The sequence below is a fragment of the Leptodactylus fuscus genome, chromosome 5 (genome assembly GCF_031893055.1).
Source record: "Leptodactylus fuscus isolate aLepFus1 chromosome 5, aLepFus1.hap2, whole genome shotgun sequence".
Classification (NCBI taxonomy): domain Eukaryota; kingdom Metazoa; phylum Chordata; class Amphibia; order Anura; family Leptodactylidae; genus Leptodactylus; species Leptodactylus fuscus.
Window position 1 is genome coordinate 23,233,512 of NC_134269.1, and position 26,229 is coordinate 23,259,740.

The window sequence follows — 26,229 nt, forward strand, 5'->3', positions numbered from 1 at the left end:
TACATGAGGTGTAACCCCATTCCTAAACGTAGAGTCTGCTCCGGGACATTCTCTTACTCAGCAAGATAATGGGGAACATACACTGAAAGACCACTTTACCCATCTAGTACCACACTAGGCCCCTTTTGGTCTTTAGAACCACAACAATCCTAGGGTCGTGACCTGTAGTTCAGATATAGTTTGCTGGTCGAGCATGCTCAGTTCAAGCACCAAGTGTTAGAAAGGAAAAGCAAAAGAGGATGGGAGAGTCTGTACCCAGGAATTAATATGGGAGCACAATATGAAATGCACAAAAGTGCGGAGCCAAAGGACTATAAAGGGACGAGGACAGCCTGGGACAAATGCCCACAATCCACATGGGCTGCAGCGGAAATCTGGCCATCTTGCTGTGCCATGAAGGAGCACACAGGGTGCAACAGGGTAGCAAAAAGGGCAAAAGGGTGTAATATTGACCTTGTTCTTTTACTCTGAGTAAGGAACCTGCAGTTTTTCTTTCCAAGCTTGTCTGAATGCCGGGATACCCCTTTAAGACTATACTCAGATGGCAGGTGCACATCTTCTATTCACACACGCAGTTTTGGAGCTTTTCGGTTTCGTCGCTTTATAAAATAATAGCAGGATGTGAAAGACTATGTATAAAAAAAAACAACCCAAAAAACACACCTATAAAAGTGATCCTGGCAATTTGAGCATCCACATTGGCACGCTTATCCCTTTAACGGGATATACTGACTGCACAGTACTGAACTTAACAGTGGAACGTGGAGTGACGGATCCAGCAGAGACGCTATAAAATTCATCAATGCGGTTTATTTAACAAATCGTTTGCGCTTTCCAAAAGCGAATTCCAGTAGAAAAAAAAAAAAAGGATCAGTTTGTCATGTCCCGAGCATGTGGCGACGTCTTCAAGTGTTGGGGTTTTCTTCATCAAGTCACAGAATGCAGTTTCCGGAATGCCTCTGGACGAGGGGGCCGAACGTGCCTTAGGAAATGGACGCTGACCTAGAGATGGAGTCGTGTGGCGGGCAGTGGGTAAGTCTTTGCTGTCCCAGCTCATGAAGGCACTTTGAGTTTACAGCTCCCCAGGAAGTACTGGAGGATTCGGTCCACCACCAAGGCCAAGCAGAAATCCAACAACAGGACTTTGGCAATAACTAACTTGAACTGCAAGAAATTAAAAGTGATATCAGATTCTGGCAAGGTGAAGAGACATGGCCGCGCGCCTGCGACCAGGAGGTTCCGATACAATGACGGCAGGCAGGGACCCTAAAGATTGTCAGGAATTGACACAAACCACACTGGGAAATTGTAAAACTTCATTATACAACAAGCAAGCTTCATATGCCCAAACATTAACCCCTCAACAACTGCCAGGATGCCTACAGAGTCTGTTAAAGGGGCTATTCCAGGAGAAATTAAAACGGGACGGCCAGAGGAGGGGTAAAATAAAAAAATTTTTTAAAAAAATTATATTTGACTCTCCCCCAGTTCCCTCCGGTCCACAGATTGACCCAACATGTGACTGCTGAGGACAAGGATTAGCTGCAGAGCCCTTCTTGTTCCAAGAGTCTGTGAGTCCCCCCCCCCCATTCAGTTTTTGATTGATCCCATAAAACCCGCTTAAGGCTGAGGCCCCACGTTGCCTAAAAGCTGCAGTTTGGCGACACAGCTCTTTTTGTTGCTGCGGCCCTTTACATGGGGTATTAGCCTAAAAGGTGTTCTCCAGGGAACCTTTGAATAGAGACTTCCTCCAAGGATTTTAGGTATTGATCCCAGGGGTAATTGGCTGGTTCCAAACTCAAGTCCTGTGATCAGAATCAGCGCCCAGTCTCCTGTTCGCTTCACCTCCTCACCAGTTTTCACAGGTTGTTTCCTGTATTATGGGGGATGGCAGACTATAGTAAAGACAGTGGCCATAGCATAGATAAGGCCTCATTCAGATCTGCGTTGGACTACCAAACGAATTTGCAAGCGCTGTGCAATAAAAGCACACAGATCCCCATAGACTATAATGGGGTCCGTGTGCTTGCCGCCAGATCTCTGCACAGAGCATGCGGACAAGAAAGTGGTTCACAATCTACTTTCCTCCCTGCATGACTCATGTGGAGATCTGGCAGTAAGCACACAGACCCCATTATAGTCTATGGGGATCTGTGTGCTTTCACCGCACAGCGCTTGCAAATCCCCATGCACACTCCCCAAATGGATTACCAAAAGCAGATGTGAAACAAGGGTAACTAGTGGTGAAAACAAGACATGAGGGAGGAGGCAGAACGATCAGTGGACTGGTTCAGATCACATGACCCCTTGTCAGAACCACTAGGTTCGATACATAAAAGCCCACCCGGAAGTAGTTACTCAAAGGCTTCCTAGAGATATCCTTTAAAGGGGCTCTATCATTAGCAAAAGTCATTTTTAACTAACATACTTGCATAGCCTTTAGCTATTCCACACCTACCTTTTGTATGTAAATTGCCTCAGTAGATTTTGAATAAGTCTGTTTTTATTCATATGCTAAAGTACACTGAAAGTCTCTTGGTGCACTGTCTTCTGTATATACAGCACAGTCTGCTGCTGATGCCGACTCCTCCTCCCTGCTCTCACACACAGTACACAATGGAGAGCTGTCTGACAACTAATTAGCATATGAATAAAAACGGACTTATTCAAAATCTACTGAGGCAATCTACATACAAAAGGTAGGTGTGGAATAGCCTTTCTGAAGGCTATGCAAGGATGTGCTTAGTTAAAAATGACTTTTCCCAATCATAGAGCCCCTTTAAGGAGCCTTATTCCACAGCGTGGTTTTTGTGGCAATGTGAGACACGGCTGCGCTCCCATGCTGCTCTGAAAGGAGTGCTCAGCTGTCTAGGCTCCTCCGCTCACATTTGGGATCTGCAAAATTTCGTTTAACCCTTTGACTCCTGCAGTCAAGATTTCCCAGGGGCAGAATTGCAGACTTGAAGCAATAAGTGTAAAAATGATAAATTAAACGTATTATTGCTCCGAATATACACAACATGTCATGTTACGTTGAGGTTACCTCCACTGGGATGTCCACAAGCCCAAACTGGTCATTAAACTCCGGAGAAGTACCGGAGAGGAGGCCGACGATCGCCATACCGGACAGCACAATACTCCACAGCAGCGGCTTGTTTTCTCTTAGGCTTTCCATGAAGGGGTGACCCTAAAAAGCAGCAATGACAATAGGATTACTCAGTGATTCTTGTATGCAGATCGTAGCGATTGCCGGCCTGGGTATTGCTACCTAATACACTGAGTGCACTAAATCTCATATCTATAGCGAGCGAGGGAAACAAAGTATCCACTGCTTGTTAATTAAACTGGCTGTGGCTTCTAGCTACTTCCTGTAGATGGCAGTATTTCTTCTAAAAATTGCTCTCCACTAGGGGGCAGCAGAAACTCCAGACACTGTCAAGAACAATGAAAGCAGACGGATATACACACTCACCGGCCACTTTATTAGGTACACCATGCTAGTAACGGGTTGGACCCCCTTTTGCCTTCAGAACTGCCTCAATTCTTCGTGGCATAGATTCAACAAGGTGCTGGAAGCATTCCTCAGAGATTTTGGTCCATATTGACATGATGGCATCACACAGTTGCCGCAGATTTGTCGGCTGCACATCCATGATGCGAATCTCCCGTTCCACCACATCCCAAAGATGCTCCTCTATTGGATTGAGATCTGGTGACTGTGGAGGCCATTGGAGTACAGTGAACTCATTGTCATGTTCAAGAAACCAGTCTGAGATGATTCCAGCTTTATGACATGGCATTGCATTATCCTGCTGAAAGTAGCCATCAGATGTTGGGTACATTGTGGTCATAAAGGGATGGACATGGTCAGCAACAATACTCAGGTAGGCTTTGGCGTTGCAACGATGCTCAATTGGTACCAAGGGGCCCAAAGAGTGCCAAGAAAATATTCCCCACACCATGACACCACCACCACCAGCCTGAACCGTTGATACAAGGCAGGATGGATCCATGCTTTCATGTTGTTGACGCCAAATTCTGACCCTACCATCCGAATGTCGCAGCAGAAATCGAGACTCATCAGACCAGGCAACGTTTTTCCAATCTTCAATTGTCCAATTTCGATGAGCTTGTGCAAATTGTAGCCTCAGTTTCCTGTTCTTAGTTGAAAGGAGTGGCACCCGGTGTGGTCTTCTGCTGCTGTAGCCCATCTGCCTCAAAGTTCGACGTACTGTGCGTTCAGAGATGCTCTTCTGGCTACCTTGGTTGTAACGGGTGGCTATTTGAGTCACTGTTGCCTTTCTATCAGCTCGAACCAGTCTGGCCATTCTCCTCTGACCTCTGGCATCAACAACGCATTTCCGCCCACAGAACTGCCGCTCACTGGATGTTTTTTCTTTTTCGGACCATTCTCTGTAAACCCTAGAGATGGTTGTGCGTGAAAATCCCAGTAGATCAGCAGTTTCTGAAATACTCAGACCAGCCCTTCTGGCACCAACAACCATGCCACGTTCAAAGGCACTCAAATCACCTTTCTTCCCCATACTGATGCTCGGTTTGAACTGCAGGAGATTGTCTTGACCATGTCTACATGCCTAAATGCACTGAGTTGCCGCCATGTGATTGGCTGATTAGAAATTAAGTGTTAACGAGCAGTTGGACAGGTGTACCTAATAAAATGGCCGGTGAGTGTACACCTTAGCAAACAGGGTAAAGTCATGTGATTATATCAAGACATCATATAGAGATCAAAGAATTAGGAAAAACTGTTTTTGTATTTTATTCTATAAAAACAGCACTGCGCCATGCTCATCCTTTTGGTTGTGCCAAAAGCTGCAGCTCAGCTCCAATTCACTTAAAGAGGAGATGTTACCAAGCTAAAACCCCAATGATATCCATCATCTGATCGGCGGTGTCACCCTGAGCATTTTGGTGTTTGGGTTATCCAAATCTGTTCAGCTATTCCATAGATATAAGCCCCTTAAACTGTTGATGCAGATTAGTGTATACTAGCCAAATGGGTGGTAACACTAAGACACTGCGCCCCCCAGTGTTAATGCCAATTGGCTTTTAGACCCTAATCTGCATCAACGCTAAAAGGGCTTATATCTGTGGAATGGCTGAACGGATTTGGATCAACATGCTCAGGGTGACCAAGCTGGACAAGACCGCTTTAAATTGCAATACTAGACACGTGTGGTAGGCAAGGCTACCAAGTAGCAGGTTAATATTGGCAGTCTGATTTTGCTGGTAATCTCACAATTTTACCCACTAAACCGCATGGCCACCAATAATTCCGTTAATGTAGGTGAAACAGCAAACACATGAAGTACATGACAAGTTATGTGACACCCGTACCGAATGCACGTAGGTATGTGGGAATGTACACTCAGTATACCCAAAAATCACATACCTTATAGTTAATAGCAAACGTGGCCATCTGCATCGCCATGGACATTATGTACACCGTGCTGTTCACCAGGCTGGGCTCAAACTCCTTATACAGATCTACAAACTCTTCCTTCCTGGGGGAGAGACATGACACAGTCAGGTTAGAAAATCATGGCTGCTTTTTTTCTATTCTGACACCTGTTGGATTCGGCAGTGAGAAGACTTGAGTGTGTGTCCACAAACACTTATAAGATGGACGTGCACATTGCTATACACTCCGAACACTAGGTGGCGCCACACTATATGAGTAAACGTAACAATTCTTCAATCATTCGTTTTGCATTGTCAATGCCAAACATTGTTAAAGGGGTTTTTGGGGACTTCGAAATTGATGATCTACCACCTTGAAGATTTGTGGGGGGTTTAACATCCAGGTTCCCTTTAGATTAGCTGAAATGTGCCACCTCCGCTTTACAGGCCATGTGATGTTACATTTGGTGGTCACATGGTCCAAACACAGTTCAGCCCCATGCAAGTGAATGAGCTGAGCTGTGACACCAAACACACTATTAAACAGATCTATGGCTGATCGGCTGGGGGCTCGGGTGTCTTAAAGAAAAGGTCATCAATTATGTAGCTTTAAATTTTTCATGAGCCGTACACTATAGCGAGAATACCCCTTTAAAAGGGCGTCGTCCTGGATTTGAGGTCTGCAGATTACCTGGGTTCGGTTCTTTCCAGCGCCCCTTGGTATAGATATATAAGGCTGCCGAAATGCACAAGGAACTGCAGAAGCACGGTGAGGATGGTGTACAGGTTGAAGATATTGGGCAAAGGGCGCTCCCTGGAGAGGTATTTCAGAGGCTGAAATAGGGAGGTAAAGAGTTAAACTCAAAAAACCGGATCACCGTCAGGTCATGTCTCTAACACAGGAAACGTACCTTGGAGCGGGAGATGAAGAGGAAGCAGCCGGCCAGGAGAAGCCCTTGTAAGGTAGCCTGGAAGTCGCTGAACTTTACCCCCTCCAGATACAAGACGCTCTGCCCGTAGGCCAGGATGAGAGCGTTCAGCGCCAAGATCTTAAACATCTGCAGCGTGGTGACCAGAGTACAGCGGCCCTGCTTGATAACATGGCAGACTGGAGGAAAGAAGACACAGCACACATCAGCCATATCACACTGACCATATAGTCCCATTCACTTCTATGTAATGGCTCTAGCAGTCACATGATGTACGCCAGGGGACGGTGGTGGTCAGTGAACCAATGTGGTCCACGCTGTAATACCCAACCACGCCGCTGAATGCAAATACTGGGGGTAGAGAAAACTAACTTTTTTTGGGCAATGAACTGTGACTACTAGAGATGAGCGAGTACTGTTGGGATCAGCCGATCTGAACAGCACGCTCGCATAGAAATGAATGGACGTAGCCGGCACGCGGGGGGGTTAAAGCGGCCGGCCACCATCAAAGTGGAAGTACCAGGTGCATCCATTCATTTCTATGGAGCGTGCTGTTCGGATCGGCTGATCCCAACAGTACTCGCTCATCTCTAGTGACTACCAGACACATCTGCCCGATGGCCAGGGCTGTCACTTGTCTCGTCACTCCTCTATTCCCATTTACAGATATGGTAGATTGTTAGGATATTTGGTCACTACCCCAGCAAGAAGCCTGATAAGTATATAGTGTATACACTCACTGCACTGTATGGACGACAGCTTCGAGGTGAATGGGGCAGCAATACTGGCATCTCCCAGCTTCACCACTTGCACCTGATCCTCCTCCAACTCCTTCAGGACCTGGCTGATCCTCTCCTGGAAAATGAGCAGAGCACAAACCGCAATGTGACAAAGTGGCTCCAACAAAATGGAGGTCCCAGCGTGGACCATACTACACAGGGTTGCCCCCGCTCCCGTCACTGAGCTCACCCTCTGTTGGGCATGCTGCTCCTCTCGCTGAGACATGATCCGGTTCTTGGCTGCCCTCGAGGTGGGCTTTATAGAGTTGCTTGAGAATGTAGGTCCGGAAGGTCTGCCGTCTGTCACAGCTTCCCGTGGCTTCCTCTTCTTCTCGGGCAGGCGTTCAGGAGCATTGGCGAGAAGCGCTACCCCTAAGAAGAGTCAGATAACAAGTTTTAAGACTGAAGAGATCTAAAACCTACAGATCTTACATTGCGGGCTGTGCCAACACAGCCATAAGACGTCTATTATATGGATGGTATCATAGTCCCAAATCCCATCAGGACCACGTGTCTTATGACCATGTGTCCCTATGACAATGTGAACTTGTATCCATATGGGATTTGCAGATGTAATATTGTCCCTATAATATGGATGTATTACGCTGTGTGACTCCAGCCTTAGACACAAGGACTGCACCCAATGCAGAGTCATTGCTAGATCCTCTTGGAGACATGGCCTGGTATAGAATGACTATTCGGTAACCCGTGGCTCTCTTGCTGTTGCAGTACTACAACTCCCAGCATATCTGGCTATTTGGTAGACTTGAAGTGACTGAAATCTTGTTCTCAATTCACATTGGGATACAATTTCTCCAGTGATGCCATTCTTACGCTATCGGTGCCCTTTACTTACCCACATTGGCATGCTTTAAGGCACCCACGTCATTGGTCCCATCTCCGCACATCAATGTGATGTAGCCCAGCTCTTTCAGACTCGTAATCACAAATTCCTGTTATAACAGAGGTCACATGGTCACTATAGGATAGAGTAGGTGGATGCTCATAGACATGTGGTGTATCCATTCCTGATTATTGGGGGGGGGGGGGGGGGTCTGATCTTACACTCCAAAATATAAAGAACAAAGATCCATAAAGCAAGAACATCCCTTTAAAAGGGATCAGGCACTGAACAGTCCTCCTCAATGGGGTTTGTTAGACGTTGTATATTGATGATTTTTCCATTGGACTGGTCATCAGTAGAGATGAGCGAGTACTGTTCGGATCAGCCGATAGAAATGAATGGACGTAGCCGGCACGCGGGGGGTTAAGCGGCCGGCCGGCGTCAAAGCGGAAGTACCAGGTGCATCCATTCATTTCTATGGAGCGTGCTGTTCGGATCGGCTGATCCAAACAGTACTCGCTCATCTCTAGTCATCAGTATTTTATCAGTGGGGGTCAGATACCTCCTGCTTTACAGACCAGTGACGTCACGTTGGACTGTCAAGAGGGCGGTTTGTAGCTCAGTCCCATAAAGTAAATGAGGCTGAGCTGCAACAAAAAGCGCTGCCCATACATAATGTCCATTGACGTGCTTGGTAGTCAGTGAAGAGGTTGCAGTACTCCCCCCAAACAGCAGGGGTTCAATACCCCAGGACCCTTGCTGATCTTCACCCGATATCCCATTCTAAGGATAGGTCATCGATTATTAAGCTTGGAGATCCCCTTTAACATGACGAAAAAATACACCAAAACAAAAAACACCACACTCACACTGGGTTCACACATTATATACACAACTTGTTTCCTACCTTTTGTTTGGGGGACACTCGTGCGAACACCTGAGTGTGTGGGATGAGAGCTGATAAGAGGTCCGGCCTGGTGGCCTGCAGGTAGGACAGCCCCTCCCCCGTCAGGCATAGGTAGTACTTGTCAGTGAAGGCTCGCACAGAGTCAGGGAACGCGGACAAGGATACTGTGCCGTCAATGGACTGCCACATCCAGCTGGCACCTGAGAAAGGGAAGCAAGACATTTAGGAAAATTACCTATGTTGTTAGAACTACATTGAATGGTCCTGCAATTATCACTGCTGCCAGTAGGAGGCGCTTGTGAGAAATCACGCATAGTGATATTATGTATCTACTAGGTCTAGGTCTCCTTAAGGATACAATACATGCTCTGCTGAGAGTGTTGGGGGTGAGGAGGAATATGCAAATCTTGAAAGCCAGGCATTGATCTATAGGGGTCTGCATTCCAAAAGGTGGCGCTAGAGGGCATTTTCCCCATCAAGGAAAACTTATGTGCATATTCCTTCTCCAGATTGTCCACTAGGCAGCCCACATATTTCCTGAAAACTCCATAGTTTCTATTCATTTCAATCAGATCAGAAAGACGACATTCTCATAGCGCCCCCATACACTCCACATACTAATGGAAATAGTCACTGACTTTTAGCATCGTTTGGAGGTTGTAGTATCAACGTGTCCTCCTTCACAATAAAGCTGAGCTCCTGTGCCACATGACAGGCGGTGAGAGGGTTGTCTCCAGTTATCATCACAACCTGCAATACAGAGAAGAGTCCGATGTTCAGGCACATTCACACTGCATTTTCAGTTGCCCATTGACTCCTGTGTTATAGGAACAGGCAGACAGACACCGTAAATTATATGTCTAATGCTTTAAAGGGATCCTATCATTAATATTGCATTTTTTCTGCCTAACACGTAGAAATAGCCTTAAGAAAGGCTCCTACCTTTAGATGTCTTCTCCGCACCGCTGTTCGGTAGAAATCCAGGTTTTCTTCAGTATACAAATAAGTTCTCCCGCAGCACTGGAGGCGGTCCTAAGCGCTCAAATAGCACTGGGGGCGTCCCCAATGCTGCGCGAGAACTCTCCAGCACCACCTCCATCTTCATCTGGAACGGCCTCTCTTCGCGTCTTCTTCCAGAGCTGGGTTCAAACTTCTAGGCCTCGGGCAAAGTCGACTGCGCATGCCTGCTGGCCACAACAAAATGGACGCTTACACGCTTCTTCCCAGCACTGGAAGAAAATGTGAAGCGAGGCCGTTCCAGACGAAGATGGAGGCGGCGCTGGAGAGTTCTCTCACAGCATTGGGGACGCCCCCAGTGCTGCGAGAGAACTCATTTGCATATAGATGAAAAATCGGGATTTCCACCGAACGGCGGCGCGGAGAAGAAATCTAAAGGTAGGAGACGAACAGCCCTTCTTAAAGCTATTCCAACATGTTATCGAGAAAAAATACTATTTTAATGATAGAATCCCTTTAATGCTTATAGTCGCCACTAGGAATATCGGTAAAAATCGCGCCCCCTCTAACCCTCCCACTTACATTGTGCGACGCATTCTGAATTTCTTTGATGACGGCTTTGGAGTCAGCTTTTAGGGGGCAGGATACCACAATGAAGCCTGCGAACCTCAGGTCACACTCCAGGGTCTCCCTCTTGATTTCGCGGATCTAGAAGTAGTGATGGATAAAGCAGTATTCAGACAGTGACAGACCCAGAAGACATTACAACCGCTTTGGCTTCTCCCTGGCTTGGCTCAGCTTCATTCACAGATCTCTCCTTGTAGTCTGGTCAGTGAAGCTAAAATTGGCTGGGGAAAAGAACAATTTCGGGGTTTGCTAAAGAGAGAGGACATGCTGGAGCCAGAACTGGATGGCAGACTACAGGTTATAGGGTGTGGGGGCGCCACTGAACAGACACGGAATTAATGTCCACATGTGGATTGTCACATGTTACCTGCTGATGGCTGAGGTGTCCAAGTTCTTTGTACCCCAGGGCAAGGACCCGAGCCCCTTCTCTGGAGATTTCTGTGTGCACTTGGTTATAATACTCTGGACAATGCGAGAACTGAAAGACACGTAAAAGAGTTGGATGTACAAGTCAGACAAGGACAAGCTTAAAGTTACAGAGATGGATCGTTTATAGGTCATGTGCAAAAATGAGGCAAAATAAAGCTACCCCCACCCCCTGTATGTGCCCAGCATGTGTGACAGAACATCCCCTCCATACACTGGCAGCGGACTACATAGTCCAAAGTAAGGGTGCATTCACACTACGTTTACGGCAGCTTATTCTGAACGTAAAACACGTTCAGAATCAGCGGCGTATAAAGCAGCTCCATTCATCTCTATGGGAGCCGGCATACGAGCGCTCCCCATAGAAATGAATGGGCTGCTTCTTTCACTCCGAGCAGTCCCATTGAAGTGAATGGGAAGTGCCGGCGTGTACGACTCGGCATGAGCAGAGCTTACCGTACGCGCCGGCACTTCCCATTCACTTCAATGGGACTGCTCGGAGTGAAAGAAGCAGCCCATTCATTTCTATGGGGAGCGCTCGTATGCCGGCTCCCATAGAAATGAATGGAGCTGCTTTATACGCCGCTTATTCTGAACGTGTTTTACGTTCAGAATAGGCTTCAGGAAACGTAGTGTGAATGCACCCTAAGGCTGAGCATGTATATATGGTCTGTAACACTCTGCACATCTGAAATGGGTGACCAGGTCTCCTTAAAGGGGATGAGCCACTATACTGCGGATTAAGGAGAAGTGTTACATTATTCATGGTCTGATTGCTGGGACCCTCTTTCCAGAAAGGGGATATAAATTTAACTCTTTGAATGAAAGGCCTGTGCACTTCTGGTCCCGGGAGCCCCATAGAAGAGACTGGAGCGACAGTCCCAGGAGTCAGACCTGCAGCGATCACACACCTATCTTCTGTCCACAGGAAAGGGAATGTGTCCATAATGGGACAACCCCTTTAAAAGAGACAAAGTACCCCTCCCAAACCATGTTGATGGCCTCTCACCTGGACAAATGGTTTTGCAGTGAAGAGGGGTAACGAACCCCAAAACATCAGTCACCACATAGGTCTCCCTTCCTTTTGGAGAATTCCTGGTTTGGCTATAAACACAGGACATGTCTCCAGAATTCTTGAGAAGCCTCCATGTATAGGGGGCTACCTCCCAAAAAGTTCCATGGGAAACTCCTCCTGCCTTGGCAGAAAGACCAGCAGTGGTCAGGAGTGGAGGAGGATAGGAGAGACCTTCCCAGAGATTCATGGGGGCCCTAACTGATGGACCCCACCAATCTCTAGAATAGTTGCAGTCTCTTCAGATACTTCCCACCTACATGACTGCACTCACCATCTTGTGGAGAGTCTCCGGAGCCCCTTTAACCGTGGCCACACAACACAGATCAGTGGAGCCGGGCCGCTCGTACGAGGCCAGGACTGACATCCGCTTGAGGGCGCTGGCAAAATGGAACCGCTGGTGGATTTTCAGGCCCTGGGTTTTAATGCCTCGAGGGAATACTTTCTCATCTGAAGGAAGTCATTCAGGTTAGACATGTACAATGCAAATATTTCTTAAAGGGATTGTACAGGATTAGAAAAGCATGGCTGCTTTCTTCCAGATACAGCGCCACCCCTATTCATTGGTCGTGTCTGGTATTACATCTCAGATACATTGTGCTGCAGTACCACACACAACCTGTAAACAATGGTGGCACTGTTATTAAAATAAAAAAAAAAAAAAGCAGCCATGTTTCTCTAGTCCTGTACAACCCCCTTTAACATCAGTGACATAAAGGACACTTACCTTTAGTGAGGGCCCAGTCCACAGCAGTGAGCATGGCTTTCTCTAGTGGATCTCCCACCAATGTGCCGTCATCCAGCTGCACTAGAGAGTGACACGTGGCCACTACTCGGTGAGTATCAATGGGGATATCAGATATAGGAGTGATATCCTTCCCATCTCTACAAAGAGAGGACAGAAACCTCCATGAATATCCTCATAGCCCAGGACCACTAAGTATGGCAATAGTAACACCGAGCTGACTATTTAGTCATACATTTCCAGGAAGAACAATAGAGTAGCAATGCAGAAACCTCTTTTGGCACCACACATAGGCAATGAGGTCTCTTTTTAATACCCTGTTTAGTTTCACTGACCCCAATGGGAACTTACTTGAGCCCGGCCACACCCCGCACAACAAGACTGTCGCTGGTTAACGTCCCAGTCTTGTCAAAGCAGCAGATCTCCACCTTGCCAGCGAAGGGGATACGGAAGGGCTCGGTACAGTACACGTCTGAAAGGACAAGCGGTCACGTCAATGAATGGGGCCATTGTATGTGACTATTAAGACGGTGCCCCCCCCCCCCCCGTGCCATGTACTCACAGAGTTTGGCCAGAGCGATCAGCGAGGTGTTCACTGCCAGGGAGAGCTCTATAGGAAGCTCTGGAGGTACGACTGAGGTCAGGATAAGCGTGCACTCCAAAAACAACTTGTAGCGATTCCTACTGGGATCTTTAGTACCTGAAGACGGAAAAACCACCACAGAGGTCAATGCAAAACTTCAGAATAAATGATTACAATTACTCCTTATATTTTAAAGCCATAGTAACATCTCTCAGACTCCACCCAAAACTGGTCTCTAATTTGAGCCCGAATAAGGTAAACCCTTAGCCCCTGAAAAATCCCTTTAAAAGGTCTGTCTTTAGAAAAAAAGACTTGATTTCTTCCAAAACAGCTCCCCTGCTGTCCACAGGTGGTGTCTGGTATTGCAGCCAAGCGCCATCCACAATTGTAGACTTAAATTTACACATTTATAACCTCGCATCATGCAGTAAAGACTTCTGGGAAGTTGGCATGTTGTTCAGAGTGCTTGCTATAGAGGGCAGCATAACAGAGGCACTGTCTCCCTGTTTACATCTTGGGAGACAGATTTGCATATTCGTCCCATGTTCCCTTGCAGTGGAGCAACTATGGCTGTATAAGTCTCCACACACCTGAGAAGGTGGTCTCTCCCTAAGGATAGACGTTATCCCCATAATCACATTTAAAGGGTCATTTATATAGCTTTACAGGGGTTATGCCACTGGGCTTAAAAGGGAGGTCCTTATCAGAGAGCCGAGACCACCGTATTGCTAAAAAGAGTGGGGTAGAAGTTCTCAGTTGAGCGTCTCTCTACAGAGAAGTGAGATCAGATGAAGATGGATTCATAGACTTCTGTAAGCCGCTAAAACAGAAACCCCTCTGTCCGAGGGCAGCTGAAGGGACGTCTGACACTCCATTTCAGAGCTCACTTATCCTGGGGGGCTCCGGTGTCTCCCAGTGGGTCCAGTCGCGCTGTCTCAGTGTCTTCTTCCCACGGACATCCTCGCTGTCTGTGGCCATTGAGGCCAAATTCTGGCTTAAGGAAAGGGACAGTGGATGTCACAGTGCGGCAGGGACACCAGAGCAGCTGGACCGGACTGTGCTGGGAGACATCAGACCGCCAGGGACCGTGCGAGTAGGTTTTTAGTTATATAATATATGTATTTATTTAAATAATAATAATAATATTTATATAATATTAATAAAATAGGCAGCTCTTGGCACGCACTGGGTTAATCTTTTATAGTTCACACAGTTTTCTATATTATATGAAACTATCTGTAAAAAAAAAATATATATATATATATATATATATATATATATATATATATATATTTTATTAGTATTTTTATTATTTGATTTTATTATTATCTTTATTTATTAATTATTATTATTATTATTATTAGGCAGCAAGAAGCTGAATCCATTCTCAGTTTGCGCTTGCTGTTGTATTACAGACTTGCTAGTTCAGCTACGTAACATGCCGGCGCCCATACTTGAAATGTTTTCTAAGGAAAACTGAGGTCAGCACAAAAAGCTGGACACTGGGAGGCGGGGGAGGGGTAGAGAGGAAAAACAAGAAAAACAGGATTAGCAGCCTGCAATAAAGCTCATCAGAGTGAATAAGAGGTGGCCAGATAAAAGGGGGGAAAAAGGATATATTTGTCTAACACATTGTATCTCTACATATAATAAGAAAAAGTCCATTGAAAAAAATAAATTCAAAAATATTCGCATAACTATACTGAGCAAAAACAAGTCGCCCAACGTGGGGCTCGAACCCACGACCCTGAGATTAAGAGTCTCATGCTCTACCGACTGAGCTAGCCGGGCTGCTGAAGCCAGAGCCCACAATTGCCCTATACCAAATAACCCCTACTCAAATAAACACGTGAAGGGAATGTTTTTTTGCACGTCTGGGTTCGGTCACCTTCTATCCAGACGTAAGAGGCAGCAGCAATGGCAAACACCAAGAGGAAGAGGATGAAGATGAAGGTCTCCAGATTGTTGGCGGTGACGCGTTTCACTCCGAACAGGATAGTGCGGAGGAGTTTGCCCTGTGAAGGAATAGTAAACTGCATGGTTAGAAGTGGCGTCATGGACATCGATCCTGAGGAGGGGGGGGATTTAGCAGACCAAACCCCCTGATGGAAGGAGATGCCGCTCCATACTCAGTCACTTAAAGGGATTTTCTCGTGAATACTCATACGAGATTTAGAGACAATTAAAAGAAACTTTTTAACAAATATAAATAATTAAAAATATTCAGTTTTAAAGCTTTCCCCCAACCACCTTAGTGGTGACAGCCGTTGTATTGATCGGCTGCCAATGGATACGACCATGAATGCAAGGACTTTAATCTAAATATGGTTATATGAATACCCCTTTAAATGGGAGCTGTACTTCGGCCATCTCCAGTGTCCCCATTGAAGTGACTAGGAGCAGGGGCATCTCCATCTACCAGGGATTTGGCCACTTATCTCTTTGCATTCATACTGGGGGTAAAACATCCCTTTAAGACTTCCTCATCTGTGTTCCAAAAATTGAACATGCCTTGAACAATTGAGGTCTGTCTATTTTTGGCCAGTGCCAGATTATCAGGATTATCAGGCCACTAGATGGCGGATTATTGAGGATTTTACTTTAGTCGGGGAGAGATCAGAACAACCCACCTGTGACGTATTGAATCCCGTCCTGAGGACATACGCCACGCATCCATTGTCCAGGGCTGAGGACACAAAGTACAAAAGTGAGCAACATCATACATACATTATATTTTTTTTGATCCTACTTTGTGTACATGATTACGGTGTCGGCCATCTTGACTGAACCTTCGCAGCAATTTAGTGGTATACTTTACAGCAGTCGCATGGCCATAGGCAGAAATAGACTGGAGACAACTCATGGAGGTCTATGAGTTTTGTAGACATGCTCTGTGGGGGACGTGTGATATTAATGTACGGTAAGTAGTTGTAATGATGGGTCAGTAGTGTTATCTATAGAAGTGTTATCTTCTATTGTAATACTGTACGTGATGTAAACAAAGTGACAGCTTTCCTGAGACTGGTGCTCTATAGACTTCTATGGGGCCATCAGAGTGTGCAGTCCCACGGCAGTGAATGGAGCGCCAGTCTAGAAAATGCACTCATTCACACTGAGGACGCAGGGAGGGCTTTTAGTCCATGGTGGTCTGACTGTACTCCACTATTGCACAGGCGACGTCAAGAAGAGAAGGTGCCAGCCGCCCAGAACAAGTGACTTAGGCGGGAAATTAGATTAGAAAGATCAATTACCGTATATACTCGAGTATAAGCCGACCTGAATATAAGCCGAGGCCCCTAATTTTACCACAAAAACTGGGAAAACTTATTGACTCGAGTATAAGCCGAGGGGGGGAAATGCAGCACCTACTGGAAAATTTCAAAAATTGCCATGGTCGGAGTTTTTGGGTGCAGTAGGTGCTGGGGAAGGGGAGGGGGTGTTTTGGTTGTCTGTCTGCCCCTTCCCTGAGCTTGAGGACTGGGTTTTTCCCCCCCACTTGGAATTCAGCCTGGCTGAATATAGGGTATTTGCAGTGCTCCTATTAACCCCTTCCTGACGGAACAGGAGCACTGCAGATCCCCTATATTCAGTAGACCGGGGACTGTCAGACACAGGGATACCTAATGTGTGTGTGTCACAGTCATCTTCTACTTTTGTATGTATTCTAGGGAAAGGAGGGATTTACAACTTTTATTTTAGTTTTTTTAAACTTTTTTTTGCACTATTTTATGGGAGATTCTATTCTATACATTACTATTGTGGCTGGTCATAAACCCCAACCCGCCCCCCTTAAAAAAAAAAAAATTTATATATATATATATATATATATATATATATATATATATATATATATATATATTTTTTTTTTGGCTGACTCGAGTATAAGCCGAGGGGGGGCTTTTTCAGCACAAAAGCTGTGCTGAAAAATTCGGCTTATACTCGAGTATATACGGACAACCTCTTTAATGCTAACTTCCTTTGGCGTTAAAGGGGTTGTTAAAATAAGCCTATCAGGTCCTGCTCTAGGAATCCCTGTTCGGTACATTGACCTAATGCCTTCCAGGATGGGAGCAGCTATTACCTAGGAGATCCCTGCTCTGGCTCATAATGGAACATATACATGGGGGATATCCGCATGAAAACATTCCCTGAATGCCAACATAGCTGTAAGTGTAGGGGTTAATATATCATGCTCTGCGGTTTACACATCGACCCCCAGTTCCTGCAAAGTCTCAGGAAGGTGTATGTGAGGATCAGACGCACTGAGAATAGTCCTCTCTATGACGGCTTCTCAGACGCTCTGCCCGATCACTAAGTAAGGCGAGCTGGATCTGTGCTCCTCAGCTCAGCGGAGGGTGTAGTATATAGACCTGGGCGTGTATACATCCCCAGCTCACTTTCTTGTAGGAATCCGGTACTCACGCTTGAGACCACTGGTCGCCTTTTGCGGAGGGGTGTGTTGGACAACCTTCGTGCCCCCAAATATGACGTGTAATCTGGAGTCAGCATTCACATCGAGAATATGTTTTGGGTCCAAATCTTCTATAGGCTCCTGCAAGAAAAACACAGCGCTATATTCTCTCTATGCAACACAAACACTTAGAGGTCTACTGTTGTCTTCTGTGAAGATCTTAACAATCCTATTCAGCTGTAACTTATAGAAATATCTGCTTGCAGGAAAGCTGGGTGACAATTCGGCAGCTCTCTCAGTGAGGTAGTCCATCCACAGCCTACAGGGGGAGCTCCAGGCACCTTATTATTATTTATACTAAAAGCAGCGGCCATTTATACAGTTATGGAGTCCGACCCCACTGAAGATAGTCATGGCGTTCTTACAAAAGTTTCAATGGCTTGAATGAAACGAGGGTATGCTTTCTGTCCTGAAATGGCGCCACTCTTGTTCAGGTCTGGTATTGCACGTCACACTATTAGCAATACATGTCTACTATTGCTCGTGTCTAGTATTACACGAGGCCTCCTCTTCGCTCAATGGCAAACCCCAATGGCAGACTTATCCCTGCTGAGACACCCGTATCCAACAGCTGCTCCTCTGTCTGTCCACTAGAGGGTGGCGTGATAATGAACCCAACCCACCTTCATCTGAGGCACGGACTCCCCGGTCAGCATCGCTTCGTCCACAATACATCGCCCACGCAGGAGCAGCACGTCGCAAGGAACCAAGTTCTCACTGGCCGATCTACCTGGAGCCAGAGAAGAACAAGGCTGTCTATGGAGAGTGACATAAACGTCTACCAGCAGCCACCACCGATGCACCATGGGGGCGGTCAGGCTATGGCAACCAATAAACGTAGGTGTCAACCTTACCTATGGACACAATGTCTCCCGATATGATCTCATCGCTGGAGATCGGCCTCCACTTGCGATTTCTGTAGACCTTAGAAAGAGCAGATGCGTTTGTTGAAAGTAAGCCCTATATGTATAACCTCATAGTTATGGCAGATGATGAGGGGGTGTAGGGGTGTAGAGGTGTAGGGACACACCCCGCCCCATCTGGTATAGGGTCACCGTGCGGAGGCCCTCTGCTCACCTGAATCATGTAAGGCTTGTTCCCCATCTTCCTGATCTCCGACAGGTTCCTCATCTGTTGCTGGACCAGCGAGGCCTCGAACGCCACCAACATGAAGAGGGTGAAGACGCTGTAATACCAGTACTCATCCAGACACCACAGCCCCACACAGAACACCTGCCGAAAGAAGAAGAAGAGTCACAAACCCCACCGTATCTGAGGTATCAGTCCTATAGGTGTCCAGAGACTCCCAACCAACACTGATGGCAGTAAGTAAACCTATACGCTCGGCCAAGCCGAATGCATGTTAGTGGTAGGGGGGAGGGGCGGTCTGCAGACCCCGACCTTATGCTTAAAGCCTAATCCAAAAATATATTAATGATCATAGCTGCAACAAGACCTGCGGAGAATCCACACAGCACGAGGATATGTCCATTATTGCCACTCATTACTGCATAGTCTTATTTATAGCCTGCTGTTTAGTGTACACAGCTCCTATGCAGGCCTATGTATCTCCACAGTTACAGACTACAAATAAACCCGGTGTAGCCTGATCCTGCAGACATGCGGCACTCCAATCTGTCTCCTCTTCTACTGTCTGGAAGGCCAAGTTCACATTTGCGTCGTAGTCTCCTGGACAAAGAGTCTGGCAAGGTCAACTTTTTCATCTGGCGATGACTGATAAATGAAGGGCACCCGGCGGACCAATCATAGTCAATGGGGTCCCTCCAGCACTCAAGATGTCCCAGTGCAACCAGCAAATCATATCCACAGCTTCCCATTTACCCCAGGGAGGGCAAGAGAGTGTCCTTCTGGCCTCCGAGAGACTTGTCTGTTCATATAGCTTGCTCAGTCAACCAGTAGAAAATGTGGACCGGGACCGGACCCGGGACCGGACCCGGGACCAGAGCCAGGACCAGAGCCAGGACCAGAGCCAGGACCAGAGCCAGGACCAGAGCCAGGACCAGAGCCAGGACCAGAGCCAGGACCAGAGCCAGGACCAGAGCCAGGACCAGAGCCAGGACCAGAGCCAGGACCAGAGCCAGGACCAGAGCCAGGACCAGAGCCAGGACCAGAGCCAGGACCAGAGCCAGGACCGTGTTCGTCTATGCAGTGGCTTACACTGGAGGCATACATCAGGGAACCATACACGTCTGTTGAGGACTGCACAATGTGAACACAGACGAAATGGAGAAACATCACAGCAGGATCTGACTACATACAATGGTAGTCTAACCATGGAGACAGAAAGGACTGTGCAGACGCCTCATACACAAAACGGCAGACTATTCCATTGTCCTATGGCTTCCACCTTCTTCAGGATTCGGTATTTCTCTCACTATCTGATCTATGGCTCGGATAATTTATCATCAATTTTACCTGAAAGACAAAGAAGGGGGCGATGGCTCTCTCCTTAAACAGGTGTAAGAAGTCGGGCACCACCATCTCAGCCCTGAGAAGACAAATCAGACATTCGGCTCAGTCTCTTCATATAAAGCGCTGCACCCCCCCTTCCTATCTAGGAAACACTCACTTGTTAGCGCCATACGTCTTCTCGGCAGCTTTAATGTCCGCCTCCTCCACGTAACCCTTTGCGCTCTGATAGTAGGACAGGGGTCGCTCCACAGGAAACACAACCGGGAAGAAGTCTTTTCTTTCCTCCGAGTCATAAGAATACTTGATTTTTTGGAACTCAAAGCTAAGAGTCTCCTTTCCATCTTCGCTCTGTGGGTCCGAACAGACATGTCAAGTTAAAAGGGGTTGCAAGGATTAAAAAAACAAGACAGATCCTTCCAGTAACAGTGCCACACCTGTCTGCAGGTTGTGTGTGGTATTGCAGGTCAGACCTGACACCAAGTGGCAACACTAGACACAATTGACAGGTGTAGCACTGTTTCTGGAAGAAGGCCGCCATGTTTTTATGTACCCATACAACCCTATTAACCTCTTCCCGACATGCGCCGTAATAGTACGGCGCATGTCGGGTCTGTAACTATGGCGACCGCCCGGGAGCCGCCGTAGCCACCGGGTGTCTACTGCTTTAAGCAGTAGACAAGCGGCTCTAATGCCTCCGATCGGTCCCCGGACCGATCGGAGGCATTAACCCCTCTGGCGCCGCGGTCAAAGGCAAAAGAAAAGATGCTTTTTTGCAATGCATTAGCATTGTAATGCATTGCATTAGTGATCAGACTCCCTGGGGTTCAACACCCCTAAGGGGTCTAATAAATGCAAAAAAAATAAATAAATAAATAAAAAGAATTAAAAATTCAAATCACCCCCCCTTTTCCTAGAACACATATAAAAGTAGTTAAAAACTGTGAAACACATACATGTTAGGTATCCCCGCGTCCGAAATCGCCCGCTCTACAAATCTATAAAAATATTTTTCCTGTTCGGTAAACGCCGTAGTGGGAAAAATAGTCGAAAGTGCCAAACCACCGTTTTTTCACTGTTTTGATTCTGATAAAAATTTGAATAAAAAGTGATCAAAGCAATAACATTTCCCGAAAATGGTAGAACTAAAAAGTACACCCAGCCCCGCAAAAAAAGACGCCCTATACATCCCCGTACACGCACGTATAAAAAAGTTACGGCTGTCGGAATATGGCGACTTTTAGAAAAAAAAATTTTTAACACAGTTTTGGAATTTTTTTTAGGGGTCAAAATGTAAATAAAACCATATAAATTTGGTATCCCTGGAACCGTACCGAAACACAGAATACAGGGGACATGTCATTTTGGCTGCACAGTGAACGCTGTAAAACCAAAGCCCGTAAGAAAGTCGCAGAAATGCATTTTTTCTTCAAATCCACCCCATTCTGAATTTTTTTTCTGCTTCCCAGTACATTATACAGAATAATTAATGGTGGAATCATGAAGAAAAATTTGTCCCGCAAAAATCAAGACCTCATATGGCTCTGGGAGCGGAGAAATAAAAAAGTTATGGGGTTTAGAAGGAGGGGAGTCAAAAACGAAAAACGAAAATCAAAAAATGCCATCGGCAGGAAGGGGTTAAAGGGGTACCTTTGCCAGGAATATGTTAAAGAGGTTGCCCAGTTTCTATTATTGATGGCCTATCACTAGATCCCCTCCCAGAACTCAGTTGTAACACTATAATCTGCATGATGGGAGTCGTAGTTTTGCAGCAGATGGAGACCACCCCTCAAGCAATACAGTGTCCTCCTCTGCTAGACAAGTCCTCCATCTTTTTAGCATTGCCAGGTGCCCAGGTAAACCTCAGGTGATATCCAAATACTCCAGCTCACTGCAGCGCGTTCACATGGACATCCTGGTGCATGAACAGGTTAATAGTGCCCCTCCCCATCTGTAGGACTCTGGCAGGGCTGGTTTCGGCAGATCACAGGGGAACACGCCAGATGACAACAGCAACATGTTTACCCATAAGTAAACCCACCCGCCCCCGGCTGACCAGGCACACACGGTCTCACCTTCTCTCGAATGAGCGGCACTAGCTCAGTGGATCCATTGTTTGGTGTGGGTACGACTTTAGCCAAGGTGGCCGTTTTGGGATTTGGGTCCTGTAGGGGGTAAAATGACCGTATGAGTAAAGCATGGAATATCAGATCAGTCATAAGGACACGATCCTAGGCATCACCAGCTGCAATGCACAACTGTGATCCGACCCCTGGTAGTCGTCTGACTGTGACGTTACACGGACCACACTATGTGCCAGATGGTGCAGGTCCAAGGGCTGATACTAGTCATGGCGGCCACTCACCTTTAAGAATATAGATCAGGTAGGTGATCACTATGCTACTAAAAAGCTTCCATCATCCCCATCTGCAGTGCTGTCAGATTACACGTCATTCAAGGAGCCAAAGAGTTGATTTAAAGGGATTTTCTATAACTCAATATGGGACCGGTGGCGGTGTAAGCAATGTGGCCCTTCACTGACTACCGAGAACAGTGCTCTACATAGTATAGTGGCCGTGCTTGGTATTACAGCTCACCCTCCTTTACTTGAATGGGACGGAGCTGTTGCTGTCCTATGTGATGTCATCAGCACAGGGAAGAAGTCGTAGCCTCCTCGGACAGCTGATGTGGTGTTGGATCCCCCACCAATCACATGATAGGCCATCGATATAGAAGGCCCAGAAAATCTTTTTAACCCTTTAGATTTAGGCCTTAATTTTCAAACTATTTTTGGCGTTTTTCCGTCGTCATGTACTGAGCCCTATAAGCTCATTGTTACTATGAGGACATGATTTTTTGCAGGACAAGTGGTAGAGTTTAATGGGGGAGATACACCTCATTGATTCACGGCTATTAAAGGGGTTGTCCAGGAAATACAGAAGCGGAGTGCCAGGAACAGGGGAGTATCCCCGGCCCAGAACTGTATTCCCTGGACAATCCCTTAATCCTTTGTGCAAGGGCTTATTTTTTGCGGGATGATGTGAGGTTTTCATCGATGCCATTTTTGGGATTGCTTTAGGATAAGCGTGCAGATAAAATAACATTACAGCTGTATTGCTCAGGTCAATCCCCAATTTGCGTGTTATTTATTTATTACTTTTTAGGATAGGGAAGGGAGGGCTGGGTGATTATGGCCTATATCAGAATCGTGAGTAATTGGGCATTATAACTTGATTCCAATTCATTTCTTAGGCCATACCCCTCTTAAGATAGGAGTATGTGTTGGGCGAACCTTATGAGATTGGTCTAATTAACCTTGCAAGACCAAACAGGATTATGTATATTCAGCCCTAATGGCCTTCACTGACTCACTAATGGGTTGAAGTCCTCTTTATAAACCCCTGCTACACAATTCCACGACAATTTCGGGGTTCACTGCTGGAAGGGCCACTAAATATCAGCGGCCATATCCCAGGGATGCCCCTCCTAGGTGCCCATCCCCTATGCAGCGTTAAAGGGGTTTTCTAGGTCCTATAAACTATAGGTTATCGATTGAAGTTCCATAGAGGTTCAACAACCAGGGATCAGCTGGAAGAAGCAGGAGGTCATGTTCATCGGTCACATGGTCTGATTGCAGCTCAGTCCCATTCAAGTGATTGTACTGGGCCATGATATCAAGCACAGGTGCTATATAAATGTATGGTGTTGTGCTTGTTCGGGTCCATTCACACGGAGAAAAGCGGCAATGATTCTGGCACGATAACTCGTGTAAGAATCAGCGCTGAAGAAAAGACTCCCATTGACTTCAATGGGTTCAGTTTTCTGCATGGAACTCACTGAAATCAATGGGAGTCTTTTTTTCAGCGCTGATTCTTACGCGAGTTATCGTGCCAGAATCATTGCCGCTTTTCTCCGTGTGAATGGACCCTTAAATGTCCTCGAGCACATGTGGTTTTATATACCACTATCATCAATTAAAGATAGGCAGGGGTCTGATACCCAGATCCCTGGCAGATCAGCTCATGTGAATGCTGCAGCTTCTTCACTATTTAAAGGACCTTTCGTATCCTCCTGTACATGCAGTTTTTTATATATATATATATATATATATATATATATATATATATATATATATTTTGGCACCGTTCTCTGCCCACTGTCAGAAGGGTGTTCCTGACAGTCTAGCTGAGCTGTGAGGAAACCCTTGACTATACTCGTCCATAGCTCTGTACTGAAGGGGGGGGGGGGGAGGCGTTCTTCACAGCTCAGCGTCATGGCTGGGTGATAAGGAACGTCCCCTTTGACAGCACAGAGCTATGGACAGGAGGGGCGTTCCTCATAGCTCAGCTAGATTGTTAGGATCGCCCTTCTGACAGTGGGCAGAGAACGGTGCCAAAACGAACAGCACTGATATCTCCAGCCCAGGCGCACGTAACAGGAAAGCTGACAGTGCGCTGAATTCTAGCGGTATATAAAACCGCATGTGCAGGAGGACATCAAAGGCCATCTATAAGTAGAGAAGAGGCTGCAGCATTCACATGAGCTGATCAGCCGAGGACCTGGATATCAGACCCCTGCCTATCTTTAATTGATGATTGGTGATTATACAGCAAGGAAAACCCCTTTAGGCTAAGACCCCGCACTGCAGCTTTATTTGTTGCAGATTTTGCTGCGGTTTTTTTGAGCCAAAGCCAAGAATGGCTACAAAAGGAATGGGAAATATATAGGAAGTTCTTACACATCTCCCTTCTGCTCAAAAAAATCGCAACAAAAAAGCTGCATTTCTGCAACGTGGGGCCTTAACCTTAAAGGGAAGCGGTCAGGTCACTTCTGGAGCCACAGCAGACACATTAGACTCAGGTCACCTCATTGCTCCATGCCATAGCAGTGACAGTGAGAGGAGCGCTGAGCAGCACAGGGCGGTGCATAAACAAGATGCCCTGAGAACTTTGGGGAGGCCTGACGTGCGCTTACGTTTGGGTGCGAGGAATCTTAGCAATGACACCTTGTAAGTGCAGAATAACCGCCTAGGGCCATGACTAGGAGCTCAGAGGTGACGCCCACCATGGCTACCTAATTGTATCCCCCATTACATATATCTGGAGTATCCCTTCCTTTATCTCGGTATTATGCTGTTCCTCTGTTACACCTCCTGGACATTTATAAATAAATTGACATCTAAGTATTACCCTTCCACGTGTCAGAAGGTCCCACAGGAGATGACAGCTGGTAGGAAACCTTCCATACATTACTATGGGGTAACCCTACAAGGGCGATCTAATGCCATAAGGGGTCCAATGGCCTGGAGCGACTGTCCGATTATAAACTGGCCAACCTATAGATACAAAACAAACCTGGAGAAATTAAGATCCTTCTATATACCACACTAATGATGGGGCTACAAGGTGGGGGACCCCACAAAATCTGATTTAAAGGGCATGTTCTAAAGAGAAATTGCAAGACACGAAACAGATGGTCTAAGAAAGCCTGAGGAGGAAATGCAGTCAGATCCCACACAGACATATATATTACAATACAGTGACGTCATTGTGCAGCTGGCAGATGTCAGGAGACCCCCACAGCTGTCACAGCCACAGGTGACGTCACAGGCCCCGCCCCCTCGCACACTGACCTTAGTACAGGAGAGCGCGCAGTGGGCGTGCACCGACCACAGGCCCGACAACACGGTGAGGACATGGATCAGCCCCAGCGCCGCCACACAGATGAGCCCGGCCTCCGGGTACTCGGACACCCCGTACACCGCCACCCACAAGTACAGCCAGGCCGGGTACAGCACGGAGAATGGCAGCACCGTGCCCCACAGCAGCCGGGGCCGGCGGCGGTACAGGGTGACCGAGCGGACCAGCTCGTCTTGTGCCGGTACACCGCTGACACCAGCCGCCGCCGCCGCCATTCCCTTTTTTCCCCTGACACTTCCGCCTGCGTCAGCGCTGGCCCTGGCAACACCGACTTCCGTTTCCGCCGGCAATCAACTTCCAGTTTCGGGCGTGACGTCACTGCGCAGCGAGCGCCAATGA

The 26,229-nt window shown here is 46.8% G+C and overlaps 1 protein-coding gene and 1 non-coding gene across 2 annotated transcripts; both read right to left on the reverse strand.

Moving 5' to 3' along the window:
- Positions 1–777: 777 nt before the first annotated feature.
- ATP13A1 (ATPase 13A1) lies at positions 778–26,156 on the reverse strand. The gene is made up of 26 exons (XM_075272626.1): positions 25,824–26,156; positions 22,267–22,356; positions 20,352–20,542; positions 20,198–20,270; positions 18,839–18,994; positions 18,616–18,685; positions 18,385–18,491; positions 17,713–17,842; positions 15,921–15,976; positions 15,179–15,305; positions 13,270–13,407; positions 13,059–13,179; positions 12,690–12,847; positions 12,237–12,412; positions 10,832–10,942; positions 10,420–10,545; positions 9,519–9,630; positions 8,881–9,080; positions 7,986–8,082; positions 7,320–7,501; positions 7,091–7,205; positions 6,333–6,529; positions 6,113–6,255; positions 5,414–5,525; positions 3,044–3,187; positions 778–1,164 (listed from the first exon to the last, which is right to left on the reverse strand). The coding sequence occupies exons 1-26, from the start codon at positions 26,103–26,105 to the stop codon at positions 1,054–1,056; spliced, it is 3,525 nt and encodes a 1,174-aa protein (XP_075128727.1). The 5' UTR covers positions 26,106–26,156; the 3' UTR covers positions 778–1,053.
- Positions 15,009–15,081, reverse strand: TRNAK-CUU (transfer RNA lysine (anticodon CUU)). Its single transcript has one exon. It is a non-coding gene; the product is annotated as a tRNA-Lys (tRNA).
- Positions 26,157–26,229: the final 73 nt, after the last annotated feature.